Genomic DNA, 16,487 nt, shown 5'->3' with positions numbered 1-16,487 from the left:
CCCCCGACCCAAAACTGACATTCTCTCTGTCTTTTGTGTCCGAACTTGACCTGAGCCAATTAGACAGATACAAAGGTTTTGTGAAACAGTTTTCAACACAGATGTGCCTCTTTCAACTTGCTCTGTTCAAGGTTTTATTTAAATATTTCATATATATTCACATTTGACTATTTGCGGAAAACTTTCGCTGAGAATAAGTCCCACAGTTTAAGTCTTTTCTCGAATACAACCTTCACTCTCACGTACCGGCCAGTCTGGTCTTTTGATCACAGGCCTGCAGCTCTCAACCTTCCTTCCATATTCACTGTCCTCAGTTCAGATTGGATTCGAGTGCATTCGCTGCTAACCCCCTGTGTCGGCTCCTTTTCTTCAGGAGGCAGCGGAGCGTCTGACTCTGTTCACGGCCGAGGAGGAGATCTTTGCCTTCCGGAGGACCGTGTCCAGGCTGACGGAGATGCAAACAGAGTCATACTGGATTAAGGGAGACCGCCGTCACAGCACAGAGCACAGGAACACCTAACATCCAGTTCTGACTGCTACCATAATTTTATACCTCCAGACAACACAGTACCTCAAAAGCTTCAGGAACAGAAAAGATGAAGTCTATTTTGGGGCGAGCTAAGCTTAATGTTTTTAGAGAATAAGCAGTATAGTTTACTCCAAAGGCCTGAAATCCACTGTAAATGTATAACTGGATATCTGTTCTCCTTTGGTTCTGACTGGTTCTGACTGTGGTTGTTATACCTCTTTACCCTCTAGGTGGTTTTTTCTGTTCCCCTCAAGAACTTGTTTATTTAAAATAACATAGAAACCTCACCAGCTTGTGTGAAAGCAAAACTATCAGCTGCTTTTTTTCAGGGTGGAAGTGTCCTTGACAGCGGTTGGCTACCGCCCTCTGGTGGTGAATGTGACAAGCTTTTTTTTTTTTCTGCAGCTCAACAGTATGATGCCTGATAGAACATTTTATAACATGTTTCATGAATGTATGCATGGAAATGCTGAACCGCCTTTATGTTAAGACCAGTACCTGTCGGACTGTGATTATGTATTAAAAGTCTAAACTCTAAAGAAACTACAGCTGATCTTAATTTTAATTCAGCTTCTGTTTTGAGCACTGTACTTTGTGGCCTGTTGAAGATGGAATAAGTCTTACATTGGTGCAGGTGATGGCATGGAAACACCCTTAACAATCTATGTAATAAACTCTTAAAGACAAACAATTGTGAATGAAGGTTTGCATTTTCGAATCCATACCTTCAGAGTAGTGTCATGCGGATGTCTCCTTTTATTAATGAGTGAATGTTAAAAAAAAAGGGATAAATGTAACAAAAGAAAATTTTGCACATGACGATTTAACTTCAGATAGTGAAGACCAAAATATTTGATGTGAATTTATATAGTTTTTAATTTAGTGCATTTTGGAGATGATTAGATATACACTATCTAGCAGTATAGTTCTATAGTGTTATGTTCCACAAAGTTGAAATGAAAACTAAAATGTCTTCCAAACTTACCACAATATCGCAGTAATATAATGTAATTTAAATAAATCTACTATATGTATTTATATGCAAATGATACAATTACTTTATTAGATAAAGAAATATAATATAAAGACTTTTCATCAGTTATAATTAAAGGGCAGCTACATTTCCTCTGTGCTGTAACGCCATTATTTGCCTGTAGGTGGCGGCAGAGGGCAGCCATTCGTTGCAAACCTTGTTATTGCAGTCCATGTAAAGATGAGGTCATCCTGGTGCAGCACTCCAGCCTGGACCAGTACAGTCTGACAGGCAGCAGCACCCACATTATCTCAGCCAAGACCGTTACATGACACTGTGTGTGTGTAGTGTGTCCAAACAGCCGGCGTCACGGAGCAACTTCAACATCCCCAGAATAAATCCATAATGTCATTCCACTCCCTGGACAGCAACTGGCTCCATGTCCAGCCACATGCATGCACCTGATGTGTGCAGCTGCTGGCGTGGACCCAGGTCTGTCCAACCATAACTCTGAATTAAAGAAGAATCAACCGGGGCCTGTGCCGAGGTTCCTAATCCAATCAGAGCATTACGCTGTTTGGGTGGGGGGTGGGGGGGGGGGGGGGTCAGATGTACACACACTTACACAGATGGTTGCCACACTTTGTCTTAACTGGATGAATATTGCTGGATTAGAGGAGCGGTCACGGTCTCCATCCTTTGTGGACCACAGAACAAAGATTAGAAACCCTTCGTCTCTTTCTCGTGTCATGAGCAGAAACGGTGTCTTGACACTTTGATGCTTTCATGAGACATTGAGGTGACTTTAGATAAAACGTAAAATGCATTAAAATACCTGGAGTATGCGTTAAATTTCATGTTTTTCTATGTTAACATAAGCATGAATACAATTGAGTTACACAGCCGCCAATACAAGTCTGTTGGATACTTGAACGCATTCCAGACATTGTGCTATTACAGTTTTCAAGTCTCTGGATTGTACTGCACCAACCTTATGTTACATGGCTCCATGGCTGGTGGGTGTGTGGGTGTGTGTGTGTTTTGCTTGCTCGTGCACTTCTGTGCCCTTGTGCAGCACTATCAGGGCCTTCGCATGGGGCATGTGAGGTGAGGCTGGCTCATTTTAGCGTCATGTAGAATTGGCCCAATGCCAGAGATACAGCAGCCTCGTAGTTGAAGTTCATGTGCGACACACTCTTTGGTTCCACAGGACTCACGTGTATATGTAATCTTTATAAGCAGGTTCAATTCTGCACTTACAGTCAGTGTTGAACTATGAACACAGTTTGTGTTAGTTTGAGAAACTTAATGGTGTTTAATGGATAATTCTTCTGACGCACTCAATAAACCAAAAGAGATGAAGTATTGAAAAGACAAAAAGCAAAAATCATGTACTCACTGCAGGAGCCAAATCACAGAGGAACATATTCTGATTTATTTTCATAGCTACATGGCTTTGACTTGAGAAGATTTTTTTGGCTGTTTCTATGCACACACAGAAACACGCATCCCCCCCACACACACTCACACACACATGCTCACAAGTGCACACACTCTCTCTCCCTCCCTGCACATCCAGCGGACAGACAACTCTGTAGTTCTCTGCAGGAGCCAAACTGCTGCATCAGGTATTCTCTTTGATGTGAAGGAAACAAAACAATCGCACAATGTGAGTGTGTCTAGACTGACTGTATCTACTGTAATCCTGTGCAGTGCAGCCTGCACACTGATGCTGCAAGTGTGTGTGTGTGTATGTATATGTTTTTAGCAATGAACAAACTGCAGTTGAAGCGATGTACTCACCTTTATATACTGTCACAGTGACATATTGTGCTTGTCAAAACACACACTAAAAAACAAATTGCACTGACACATAACAAATCCACGAAGCAATATTAAAGGTGTATCTTTGTTATGGTCAGCTGTGAACGCGCATTCCTGCACAGAACCGACGAGCACGCGCACCTTGCACTGCACACGGTCCTGTGAGACAAAGAAGACGTGGACGAGGCTGTTTTGATCCAGAGGAGGTGGAGGAGGAAGAGGAGGATGAGGGGGGTGATAAGGAGGAGGAGGTGCATCACTCACAGGATGAAGAACCATTCAGGATCCTTTTCTCTGGCCAGTAAACGGAATGACGTCAGTCTCAACTCCGAGAAAGGGGGCGTGGTCTAGGCGGCGTGACACGCGCGAATGACAGCCTGATTAAAGGGATAATCAACCTTCACACAGGAAACAACAAGTTTCCCGTGCTTTTATTGTGAAAAACCACGGACATTAGTCACATGTGTAGCTTGTCAAAATAAATGACTTCTAGTATAAATTGAATACAAATGGAACTCAATCACTTGTGATACTGTAAACCATAGAGTCATTTAATCCTTGTGATCATATGAATACTGGTCAGGATGTTTCATAATGTTGAATAAAAGGTATTAAAAGTAAAGTAAATGTCACTACAAAACTGAAATGACCTAATATGTTAGATTTTTCAAGACTATAGGTCTTTTCATAGGCAGATGGACTAATTCCAACACTTATAACATTCATTTTTATAGATGATTAATTGAATTAAGTGTTCAAATGTTGCTTAAATTTGAGTATTTCCTAGTTCTTCGTGGTATTTTAGTAAATATGCTTGAATTGCACAATGCCTCGTTAAAAGGTAGGTTGAATATGTCAGCTTTGAAACGCACATTGAAAACAGAAGTGGTTGAGCCAAAGTGCTTTAAAATCATGGCAAAGAACATATAACGCTAAACATAAGATTAGGAATAAAAGAAATAAGAAAATACAATTTGCAGAAGAGGAAAACACAGAGAAAGAGGCTTAAGGATCAAAATAGTTTAAAAGAATAAAATACAAACAGTATATGACAGAAGACAAGTCAGCGAAATAGACAAATGCAGTAAAAGCTATGGGAGATGAGTTAAAAAGAGAAAGATGAAATTATTTATATATGAGTTATATATAATTATGATACATAATGAAAGACATAAACAGAATTACATAACAGATCGATGTGATTTATTTGTGAGTCTCAGTCCTACACTGCCTTTTTCCAGTTGTAGCACACCTGTGGACCCAAGTGTGATTGTACTTGACACTGAAGCATATCTTTCAAAATACAAACTGTGCACGTGAACACTGTACTTACCACATTTTTAAATGATATTAAACACCAATGAGGGACACCACATTATAAAGCGTCTCTTCTTATGTCCATCAGCAACATGTCAGGACGTGTCCCTGCAGCCGAGCTGACTTTGCAGTGTCTCTTTAAAAGGCGAAACCATGCACAGGATCCAGGGGGCCGGGCCTTGGTGGTGGACGTGCGTGCATGTGTGTGTGTGCACGTGTGAATGTGCCTGCATGTGCGTGTGTGTGTGTCCGTGTGCGTGCAGAGCAAATGGAGATACAGTAGTAACCCAGAGTGAGGTGGCAATCCTCCTCCACACTCACTTGTCTGTGCGTCGCTGCACTTGAGGAGCGAGAAGAAGAGGAGAGTGAAGATGGCAACGCGAAGGGACTCTGGACGAACCGGGATCTAGTTTCTTTCTCTGGCGCATTTTTTAATTTTTAACATTTTTCTGGGGGATATTTCACTTGGATCCACGGAGCGCATGATCGTGCAAGGTATTGCATTTAAAGAGTTCAGATGGGATGTGTGTGATGAGGCTGGAGCACTTTGTCCTCCACTGATCTGCAGCAGGAGGATTCAGATCCACGGTCCGAGCACCAGGGCTGGATTTCATAGATTTGTTTTATTACAAGAGACATTTCTATTTATTCCAAGGGGGCTTTTACTGCAGCTTTGAACGTGTCAGTCGCCCGCTGTGGTTTATTACATGTGCTCGGTTAGTTTGACCTAAGCTCTGTCTCGGTTGTATTTATATTCTCTTCGTGTTTTCCACAGAAAATAAGAAAGTTGCGCTCGGCCCAGTTCGGGACTTCGCTCGTGTGGAATAGCAACAAAGGACGGGAGCGCGCATTCATGGGACGCGAGTTTGACAGCTCCTGGTTTCTTCACTTGTAACTTGGAAGGACAACAAAGCGGGGCCACGATTGAGACTTGATCAGGAGAACATGGCCGAGGCGCAGCTAGCCGAGCCAGTGCCGGACCTGGACGTGGCCATCGACCCGGACTTCGAGCCCCAGAAGCGCCCCCGATCCTGCACCTGGCCGCTGCCGAGACCGGACTCGAGCGCGGAGAAGCCGGAGAGCATCGAGGCAGACATCATCCCAGAGGAGGAGGACGATGAGGAGGACGGTGCCACCCCGACGCGCTCCGGAGGGGCGGCGGAGGACCAGAGCAGCAACAGCCCCGTGGCCGCCGACGGATCGCTCTCCTCCCCCGGCCAGGAGAGCGGAGGCTCCCCGCTCTCCACGCACTCCCCGTCGGCCACCTCCGGCGCGCTGACTCCCAACAGCCTCGGCGCTCTGCAGACCCCGAGGAAGGCTTCGTCCCGCCGCAACGCCTGGGGGAACCTGTCGTACGCCGACCTGATAACCAAAGCCATCGAGACCGCGCCGGACAAAAGACTGACACTGTCCCAGATCTACGACTGGATGGTGAGATCCATCCCTTACTTCAAGGACAAAGGCGACAGCAACAGCTCTGCAGGATGGAAGGTAAGACTCCCTCACTCCTTCCCACCCACCCAGCCAGTCCCCCTCCCTCCTCCATCAAAACAAAAACAAAAAGCATGTGGCTTGTGTACCCACTGACGCACGCACCCAAGCGGTCCTATTATGATGGGCCATTATTTGGGTGTCATCTTGGAGTCATCGGTGCTTTTCATTGTCATTCGAGTGCAAATTACAGTTAAGGTGGAGCAAACGAGACTAAAATCCCATCGCAGGATATCTAAGCTCAATAGATGCATGAGGTTTGGTGACACGTGATAAATAGACCTGCAGAGGTTTGATAGTAATCAGTCTGATTGCATTTGCATCAGATTAATGTCTTTTATCTCGGTTATTTTCCTGAGGAGTTATGCGTGCATGTTATTCCTATGAGGCCTCGGTTACATGTTTGGAATTAGAGCAAACAGAAACGTTGCAACCGGTTTGTCTGGAAACACACTGGCTCATTTGGAGTGACGCAACCCCTCTGTTTAAGACGCTCAGAGAGAATGAGACAATTACATAAGGCAGTTTACTGAAGAGCAGCAAATCCTCTAATGGGACAAGGAGCTGAATGTAAACAACACGATTGGACCCACAATGCCAGGAGGAGAATGGGAGTCCTGAGAAGACCTCTCTTGCACGTGTAAACCTCCATGTGATCTGGTCTTTGTTGGTGGGAATATCTGCTCTTATACACAGAAGCTGGGTTTCCGCCGGGCCACTGCAGCCACAGAGGTATTGCCCTGTTTGCCATTTGTTATGTAAACCTTGGCAGGGCCGCGTCAGTCTCTTGGGTCAGGTAGGCAACTGCCAAGGTTGCTGATCCTGCCTCGCGGGGGGAATTACATAACCACTGAGTTGCCGCTGCTGAGTTTGGTTGAGCCATTGAGGGTAAAGCTTCTCGTACAAGCTGCGATCTGGTCGACCCGAAAAGACGCATGGAGCCCGCGAAAAAAGAGAGAGTGAGGGGAGGCAGAGGGAGATGCAGCAGAAGGTCAAGGGAGTGGAGATTAAAACCCAGGACCGGCCCCATGGGGTGTGGAGCATATAGGCCATATTTTGTCAGGGCTTCTCGGGGTTTGGCTATGTGATATGGTCCAGTGGAGAGCAAAGATGGGGTGGGGGAGTTGTATGTGTAGCCCCCACCAAGTCCAGGCCAAGTTCATCGTTACCATGCAGGGCTGTTATAGTCCTGGAATTTCGGGCATGAGGGCCGGGCTGCTGGCGGTTTAGTGTTACGCTCGCTCTGTCAATAAATGTCGGCTAAAGCTCACAGCCTATGCCCTTCCTTATCTGTTTCTCATAAGGGACTCTTTTCATCACAGTCTCAAGTTGTGTCTCTTTGTATCACAAAGATTAGACACGCTCCTCTTTTTTCGGATGATCCATCTCCAAGGCACGAGACTGACGAACAGGTTCCTTCATATTTGAGGCCTGAACATGTCTCAAGCTGCTTGCTTTTAGTAAAAAACGGCCAATGGAACCAAAGACAGCCTGCAGAGCCAGGTGTTCAGGTGACAGCCTCCATACGGGGAGGTTGTCGGGGTCCCTCTGCTCTCCATTTCACTCTCAGAGACTCTTGGGTTTCACCTCCACACAGGGCCAGGTTTGAACACCTACAGTTTCATGCAGCCATGCAGCGCACACCTTTTGTTGAGGAGATTTGCTGAACAAATCCTAGTAATCCCACTGGGTTTCTCTCCCAGGTTCCCACTTACGTCACTCTGCTTCCTATCTCTGTCAGTTAACCATTAGCCCCAGTAAAGGTAGGTTGGAGACAGCCAAGCACAACAACGGGAAATCTTTTAACATCTCAGATTGTCTTCAAGTAAGAGGAGACACTGAATAGGCTTTTAATAGAAACATGGTGTTCAGTCATTTACTTGTTATTACACAACAAAGACCTCAGTGTGAAGAGGGCCATCTCTGATTCAAACCTGATTGTGATGAGGAACCTCATCTTTTTTTGAATTTAATGAAAGATAACTGTAAAACAAAGTGTCAGGTATCTAAGACTAATGATCTATATTTGGATCCTGATTCAAATATTCAAAAATGGCCAATTTAAGACTTTTTTGTCGGGTTGTTAAATGAGAAAATGCTTTTATTTCTGTAGTGAAACTCAGATGAATAAAATAATACACTGCACAATTAAAATCATATTTTCTATAATAAAAATTGGTCTCAAAGAACAGAGGTATTTCACAAATCAAATGAAATCTGAAAGTGACTATTGTCAAATCAGTCACCTGAACTGAACTGAGATATGGAACCGCTTATGACCTCAGCTGAACACTCTCATAGAAATAGCCTGATTGCATAAGGTTGCACTTGAGACCGTGGTCTTTTATAGAGCCAGAGTCAGAATCCCTCTTTGTGTGTGTGTGTGCGTGTGAGTTTGACAGACCGTGTGTCAGACCAGTTCACCTTTTTTATGGCAGATCATAGCAGCACGTGTGAAGAGTTTTTCCAGCACAAGTTCTGGCTTGAAGTTCTGGTTGCGAGTGATGGGCTGCATCTCAAAATAGCCCCCCCTGTAAACATGCCTCTAACTCTCAGCGTGTAACTCTCTTTTCATCTGTGTGTGTCTGTGCATATTGAAGAGATTAGGTGCACTTGTGAGTGTGAGGTGTGAGTTGAGTGTGAGTGCGTGTGCGTGTGCATTTGTGTGTGTGTGTAGGCGTATTCCTAGCTGCACTGAACTTTGTGCTCTAGTGTTACTTAACCTCGGTGTAACAGGCTCCCTGTTCCCAGCAGCTGTCCATCATGGGACAAGACCCGGTTATGTCTCGGTGACATGCACACCATACACACACACGGTACATACAGTTCCCTCCAGCTCAGATAAGCTTGTCCCTGTTTGTTTTTAAACCTGCCATACATTCCCCCATTGACAGACATGTTCAGGCACATACGCTGCTTTTGCCCGATCATGTTCAGGCTTATCACCGGCGTTTATGACTGAGTCTATGCTGAAGGTAATAAGTCATACATGGGGCTAAAATTAGACTTATATCAATAGATTACATTATCTCTAAGAACCCGACAGTGTTTATCGTCAACTTGAGATTATTGCTTTACACTTGCATCAGTCTTAATGTCTTCTGATAATTGATGGGTAGTTCCAGGTATACAATGTGACACCAAAACCACAAATCAGTGAGTCACGATCCCGCGACTGAAACGCACCTTTTTTTCAACAGAGACCAAAACAAACAAAAGTTCATGACACACACAGACACACACACACACACACACACCACCCTACAGTCCGCTTATTCCCCTATCTGACTTTGAGAAAAACATATCCCCCCACCATAAGCCCACCAGCCATGTTGATTACCATTTTAATGGCCTCAGAAGCTGAAAGTGTCAATTCTGCTGGACTGTAATTATTTATTATTCCAATCAGAGCGGGACGTGGTGGACAAAAGAGAGAGGGTCGACAAAAGACCCTCACAACACTCGTCTTTTCATCGGCTGTCCATCACTGCAGAGTGAAATGAGCTTCACGGGGGCGATAAGATTCCAGCGCCAGCCATGAATATTATCACAGGACTATTGGCTAAAGGCTGGAATTTAAACTTGTAAGCACCATCGGAGCTCCAGAAGACGACTGGCTGGTAAAGAAATTCTTATAATGCGGCAGAAAATACTGATAAAGATTAACTGGGAAACAGGGGCTTCTTGTGTGCGTGTGCGTGTGTGCGTGCGTGTGTGCGTGCGTGCGTGTGTGCGTGCGTCCGTGCGCGTGCGCGTGCGTGTGCGTGTGCGCGTGTGCGTGCGTGCGTGCGTGCGCGTGCGTGCGTGCGTGCGTGCGTGCGTGCGTGTGTGTGTGTGTGTGTGTGCGTGTGTGTGTGTGTGTGTGTGTGTGTGTGTGTGTGTGTGTGTGTGTGTGTGTGTGTGTGTGTGTGTGTGTGTGTGTGTGTGTGTGTGTGTGTGTGTGTGTGTGTGTGTGTGTGTGTGTGTGTGTGTGTGTGTGTGTGTGTGTGTGTGTGTGTGCACGTGCGCTCAGGTCTCCATCTGAGGCCTCTCAGATGGAGCTGGCAGCGTGCCAAAGAGCTGAAGCAAAAAAGGCAATAAAAAGGGGAGTGGAGGGGGTCAGAGGGGAACGGAGGGGGGGTGCATTAAGACAGTCGGAGGAGAACGGAGGGTGAGTTGAGGGAGTAAATTAACAGGCTCTACTCTAAATTGGTGTATTACAACTGCCCTCTGGCTGTGATTCCCAGTGGAGGGGTTCGAGGGGTGTGGGAGGGTAAAGGGGCGACGGGTTATGGGAACACACCAGTTCCCCGACTCCCCTCCAAGAGCGGAGCGCTCGACCTCAACGTGGAGGAGAACCCCCTGGCTCTGTTCTAGTTCCATTTCCAATCAATGGACATGTTTTGTTTTTCTTTGAATGCCTTAGGAGCCTAGATTTTACATCTGAAATTAGCCTACATTGGCAAAAATATACGGATATGGTAATATTGCACCCATTTATGCATTTTAAGTATCTTATTCCAAAACCTTGTTCTTTAGTGTAACGCCTGCAGCCTTCACTCTTCCTGGAAAACCCTTTTCAAGTTTTTGGAACCTAACCCCTAACCCTGATGTGGTGTGATAACATCTGGCTCATACTCAGCATCTTACTTCAGCCCATAGGTGTCGGTGGAGGTTCTGTGCCCAGTCAAGCTCTGTGCACATTGTCAAGTAGAAATGGGAGAGGCCTTTGTCCAAGTTTTTTCAGAAATATGTTATTATAGTGCTGTAGCTGTAGCTAAATTTATTTACTTAAAGAAATAGCTACAGTGGTTACCCATGCGGACATTTTCGTCACAAGGACCATAGCGTGACTGTCGGATACCGAAATGTTCAATTCAACTTTATTAACATCCCATATCTCATTAGTTTTTTTGTGTAAAATCAACACAGCGGAGTTTAAGTTGGTTTCGTGGGAAGATTTAGTTAGTTTAGTAGCTTCCTCTCAAAGTGTCCATCTGTCTGTGAAAGTGGACACACCATTCATCACATTTCCTGTCAAAGTTAGTCCAGTAACGTACAGAAAAACATCCTGTGAGTATTCGTGTGTAAAATGTGAGAAGTCAAAAAGTAAAGAAAAGCCGATTGTTGTCTCTGGCTTTCCCGTCATTTTCCACATCCCCATCAACCCCCTCCGTGTCATACTCCGCACGATCTGTTCTCCTCACAGACTCCTCTCAATTATTCAATGCGCTCGGCGATGAATTCAGATCACTGTATTAATTTTTAAGAGCCTGTTCTCGGCTGAAGGCTAACCCTCTTTCACAGTTTCTGTCTCTCTTTCATCACTCCCAACTCTTTTCACTCCACTCTCTTATCTTTTTTTCTCCCTCTCACGCCATCTCTCATTATTCTCCAGCCCGCTCCCTCATTTGTCTCGATGTAAAACACGAGCAAAAAACAACAACAAGCCGTCTCCCTGTTGCTCGCTGCTCCTCCTTTCGAAGCACGACTCTTGAAATCTGTTGTCGGCTCTAATGAATGGAGGTGAATCTTGAGCCTGGGCTCTGGTTGCACTCCATACAACTTTGACTCCTTCTGGTCTTTTTTGCTGATCAATGAAACACTGCAGCAGTTTTTTTGGAGACACTAGAGTTTACCTGAACAAAATATTCAAAAAAATACAATATTCCTGCTATTTACATCTCTAATAAAAAATAATTTTCGACTAATATTCCACTTTACATGCAGCCATGCATACTGTGATTAACATAATCAGTCCCTATGACACAGGAATAAAGGCAACTCCCTTTCTGACTATATTATATTAATATTATTATCATCCCTGGTGGCGAACGTAGACTCACTGCTTCATTCCAGCCTTGCAACCTGTTGTCTAGTTGATTTGTGTTCAATGCACAAAAGGCTAAATTCGTAATAAGGCAGAATGTCAAAATATCCAAATGCTAATTTATTAATATTGTCTAATTTGGAATAATAGTGGAATATTTCTATGCATGTAAACATTATGAGTGTTATTGTTTCTGTGAAAATTCAGATTGTAAATCAAATTCATATTTTAAAAACCTTGGTGTGACCCAGCTGCACTGAGTGCAAATCTCTGTTCTCTACATGATGAGGAAAGCTGGAGGTGACCAGGTCACATGGATTGATGTGTTTTTTTTTTAGGTCTGCTTTTCTGTGTTAAACAGACACAGGCCCACAGATAAACAGAAAACAGATGCCTGTACATGCCCAGTGCTTGATAATATCTAAAATACAAACACTTGTATCCTACACGCTGATTACATGCCGGAGACGTGGGCTTGATTTAGGGGCCATGGTTCTCTGCCAGCAAACCGTGGATTTCTCCCCCTTTAGATTGGGATGAGGTGCTGCTCCAGGAATTTAAGTAACTGAGGGAACGACATTGATAGGTGCGGCATCAGCTGTAATATGTCCATTGTAATGGTGAAGAGGGAGCTACTTTTGCTTTTCCTGTTAATTCACTACCACCCTCACCTTTGGTTATGTGTACCTTTTAGTACCCAAAAGAATGAGAGTGGGGATACAAGCGGCATAATCTTTTTCCTCCTTGGGCTGTCAGGCTTGGATAGAGGAGCTTGGAGTGGCACCTTCAGACGAGGTGGTTAGTGGATCTAATTAAGACGCCTCCTGGGCACCTTCCTTTGGAAGTTTTGTGGGCTTGTCCAACTGGGGGAAGGCCCCAGGATAGACCAAGAACTCACTGGGGGGATTTTATATCTTCAATGACACCTCAGGATTCCCCTGGAGGAGCTGGGACATTTTGCCGGTCAGAGGTTTGTTTGCAATCGAACCCCAGGTAACTGGACAAAAATGGAGGGATTGTTGTAAGGCAGGGTTTTTTCTTCTGGTCTTTTGTCTTCATGCGAATCACTAACCCAGCTGCTGGTGGCAGCTTCATATCAAGTCTGGAATCAATCTCATAATTTAACTACCGGCAGGAAGACATCAGAACAAACTGTTCCTTAAAAGTCCTATCCTCTGCTTGTGTATTTTAAGGCTGCAGTAGGGAGGCATCGTATCTTCTGTATTAGTCACTGTTATTCAGTTCAAACTGTGGAAGTAAGCAAAAAATATCTCTGGCAGAATTTCACATTTTGTAATGTTCGGTTTTATCAGCACTGGTGGTTCTGCTGATGCTGTAATTTCCAACAGCCCGCATCCCAACAAATCTCAAGTGAAAATTTCCCAGATGATTAACTTAAGCTTGTTTACTGAGGTGGCAGAGCTGTCGTGTTTCACTGTCTTTCCAGAACCCGTTCAATCACCAACAGCTCTGCTATCAAAACACCCTCACGCTGCAAAACAGTTGCTCAGCAGTTTATACAACATCAGATTACCCTGATCTCCACCGACTGCTGGTGCTTGAAACCAGTGTTTCAGCCAGATAAACTGTGGCAAAGCTGGAGGCGCCAGATCGAGACCGGGTGCAATAGGAAGTAATTAGACAAAATGAGAGATATTCCCTAATATGACATACCTGCTCAATATGGGGATGTTTTAAGTTGACCCTGACCTTTGACCTCAGCAGAGAAAGGGAGAAGAGGAATCAAAAGTTGTAGTTTTGGAAGAGTGACTTTTAAGAACCAGTCTGACTGGGAAATATTACTATTTGCTCTATGACATGTCTGTCTGTCTGTCATTAGGAGGATCCATAAGACACCTAGAGAAACTAGTATTTACTCTCCCCAGGTGTAAAACAAACAACCTGCTTATGGGTTAACACGTCACACGTCTTCAGTGTTTGCAGAAGTCTTTATTAAACAAGCATCTGCTCATGCTTAAGTAAGGGGACTGAAGAGAGTCTGGCATTACATCTGTAGTCGGTGCCTAATTTCCCATGAGCATCACATTGAGCTCCAGGAACTCTTTGCCACAGTCCCCCTACACAGTCATTTTGTAAACCGTAAAAGCATAGGTCAACAATTTGGGAGATTTGCTTATTTGTTTTCTCGCTGAAGGTTCTATGCAAAGATCGGGATCACGTTCATGCCCGTATTGTTAATATGAAGGTGACGTCAGCAGGTGGTGTGGTTCTGTCTAAATATAACATTAAAACTCACAAATTACCACAAAGTTACTGTTCACATCCAGAGACTATGACAGCTCCACCCAAGTGAAGCCAAAACGGCTTGATCGCCACCTGGTGGCTGGCTGCAGTATAGGTAATAAGTCCCGCCTCCTCCGTAGTGGAACAGAGAGGGACCAAACTAAAAAGTCAAAGTAGAAGTCAAATTCATATTTCTCAGAGATGGTGTCTGTCATTTGAGGTAGTTTTTTTATCTGGCTGATAAATATATATCAGAGCTCATTTTCCAGTAAGTATGATTTTAATTGTATGTCGTTTAATGCTATAACATGATTGACAGCTGAGACTATAGAGTAAAGTTAGGAAAGACTTTCCCGACTTCTGTGCCCTCAACTACTCTGCGTGTGTGCGTTTGTGTGTGTGTGTGTGTGTGTATGCATAAACACGTGCATACTTGTGTGGACACGACGAGGGAGGGGTTGTGACCTGTTTGTCTCCATAGCAACTGATAACTTGTCAAGCAGGTGGGGGCAAGACTCACAGTTTGGGTGACAGCTGATAACAGAGTGAGCCACTGAACGTATCTCCCCTCCCCCCCTGTCCTTCCACAACACACACACACACACACACACACACACACACACACACACACACACACACACACACACACACACACACACACACATGCAGATGTAGTCGGACTGCACATACCTCCCATTCTGGCCTTGATTCTCAGTTTCTCAGATAACCACATTGCTGAACTGGGCCCCTTGCTTCTCTGCCTCCTCCTACACACACACACACTCACACACTTACACACGCATCAACATATCATTTACACACCCTCTGCGTGTGTTTTGACAAGCCTTGTTTTTTCATATGTGAATAGTTGTTCGTGTATTGTTTGAGATACAAGTTATTTATGAGCAGTTCTGTGGGTGATATAGAGGAAGGGTATATGAGGATAGAGGATCTCCCCCCTTTCATCTGTTACCACATCTCAACGCGGCCACCAGTCATCTGCCCGTGGCTGATTTGAAGTTATCATCACCGAGTGTGGCTCGCCAACGCGAATCCTGGCTTTTAAACTTTAACTTGTTTTCCTCTGAGCCTGTCTCTTTCAATTACACCACTCCACCTATCTGGCATCGCTGCGTCTGCACAGGCCCGGCTGCGCTACTTTTTCCCGATTAACATTTAATTGACTACGATGAAGCTTTCTGTGTCACAGAAGGACGAGGGAATACTGGGGGTGGTGTTTGTGTGTGTGTGTGTGTTTGTGTTTCTGTGTGTGTTACTTTCACTCTCTGTTAAAACCAAGATTATCTGCTTTCCCTGCCCTGTTCACCCCTACATCCCCCATCTCTCACCCTGGATCCACTCCCACCCCTCCCTCCTTCTCAGTCAGGGTTAATCCAGATTGATGACAGCAGATTATGTTAGATTAAGTGTTTTGGAGGCCATAGCTGCTGCTAAATTGACATTACTCACCTGTGTGCAGGCGTGTGTGTTGTGTGTGTGTGTGTGTGAGTCACAGATTTAGATACTTGGTGATGATGATGTCAGTGTGGTGTGATATGATTGTTACAGTGATTGGATTGTAGAAAACAATAGCAAACACCAGACAACATTTTCACGTGACTGGTTTTCCCAGACCAATAGCAAAACCAAACCACATTCAGTCTACAGTTTATAACACAAAGACTGCAGCAGAGTTCATACTTCCACCAAGGCCTAACCATCCCCTTATGAAACCACATTTTACTTCACTAACCAGATTTTAATTTGCATCTGCACTTAATTTAACACACTCATAAATATCAGTCCCCCAAACATGCAAGATTTTTTTCATTATGATAAAATAATTGTTTTATAAGAAATCAACCAAAATCTCACAATTCATGGATCCGCCGAAAAAACACCACCTCTTTGCAGAGGGAAATTTTGCATATTTCGAAAGAGGCTCTGCCAAATATTTGGCTTTCGAAAAAAATGACTTTGAAACACTTTTTTTATTTTACCTACTATAATTCATTCAAGTGTTAGAAACGCTTCTATGAAATCAGTGTGGATCTGAACTTGATTCCCACGGTGTATTCTGTTGTGGATAAGAGATCAAAGTGTTTTGCGTAGCCGCAGGCTCAGCGTTACAAATGGAGGCTCGCCACCTATAAGGAGACGCCACTCCCAGATTTGATAAGCAAAGACTGAGAGTGCCCGTGAAGCAGCCGGCCTGCCAACCACCTGTTCAACACACAGAGGTTTTCTATGTGCACATAGGATTCTCTGGACTCTGTGAAAAGCGATAGGTAAGAGTCACA

The 16,487-nt window shown here is 44.5% G+C and overlaps 2 protein-coding genes across 3 annotated transcripts in view; both read left to right on the top strand.

The window, feature by feature from the left end:
* afg1lb (AFG1 like ATPase b) overlaps nt 1–1,211 on the top strand; it is a 24,521-nt gene extending 23,310 nt beyond the window's left edge. For both annotated transcript variants that reach the window (XM_062411911.1, XM_062411910.1), the window contains exon 13: nt 374–1,211. In XM_062411911.1, the coding sequence (XP_062267895.1) occupies nt 374–520 (147 nt within the window). In that variant the 3' untranslated portion in view covers nt 521–1,211. The remainder of the gene's footprint in view (nt 1–373) is intronic.
* Nucleotides 1,212–4,766: 3,555 nt separating this feature from the next.
* foxo3b (forkhead box O3b) overlaps nt 4,767–16,487 on the top strand; it is a 42,139-nt gene continuing 30,418 nt past the window's right edge. The window contains exons 1-2 of the mRNA XM_062410843.1: nt 4,767–5,138; nt 5,419–6,134. Coding sequence (XP_062266827.1) covers nt 5,589–6,134 — 546 coding nt within the window. The 5' untranslated portion in view covers nt 4,767–5,138; nt 5,419–5,588. The remainder of the gene's footprint in view (nt 5,139–5,418; nt 6,135–16,487) is intronic.

This window comes from Platichthys flesus, chromosome 18 (assembly GCF_949316205.1).
Source record: "Platichthys flesus chromosome 18, fPlaFle2.1, whole genome shotgun sequence".
Classification (NCBI taxonomy): Eukaryota; Metazoa; Chordata; class Actinopteri; order Pleuronectiformes; family Pleuronectidae; genus Platichthys; species Platichthys flesus.
This window is presented reverse-complemented; position numbering and strand designations above follow the sequence as displayed.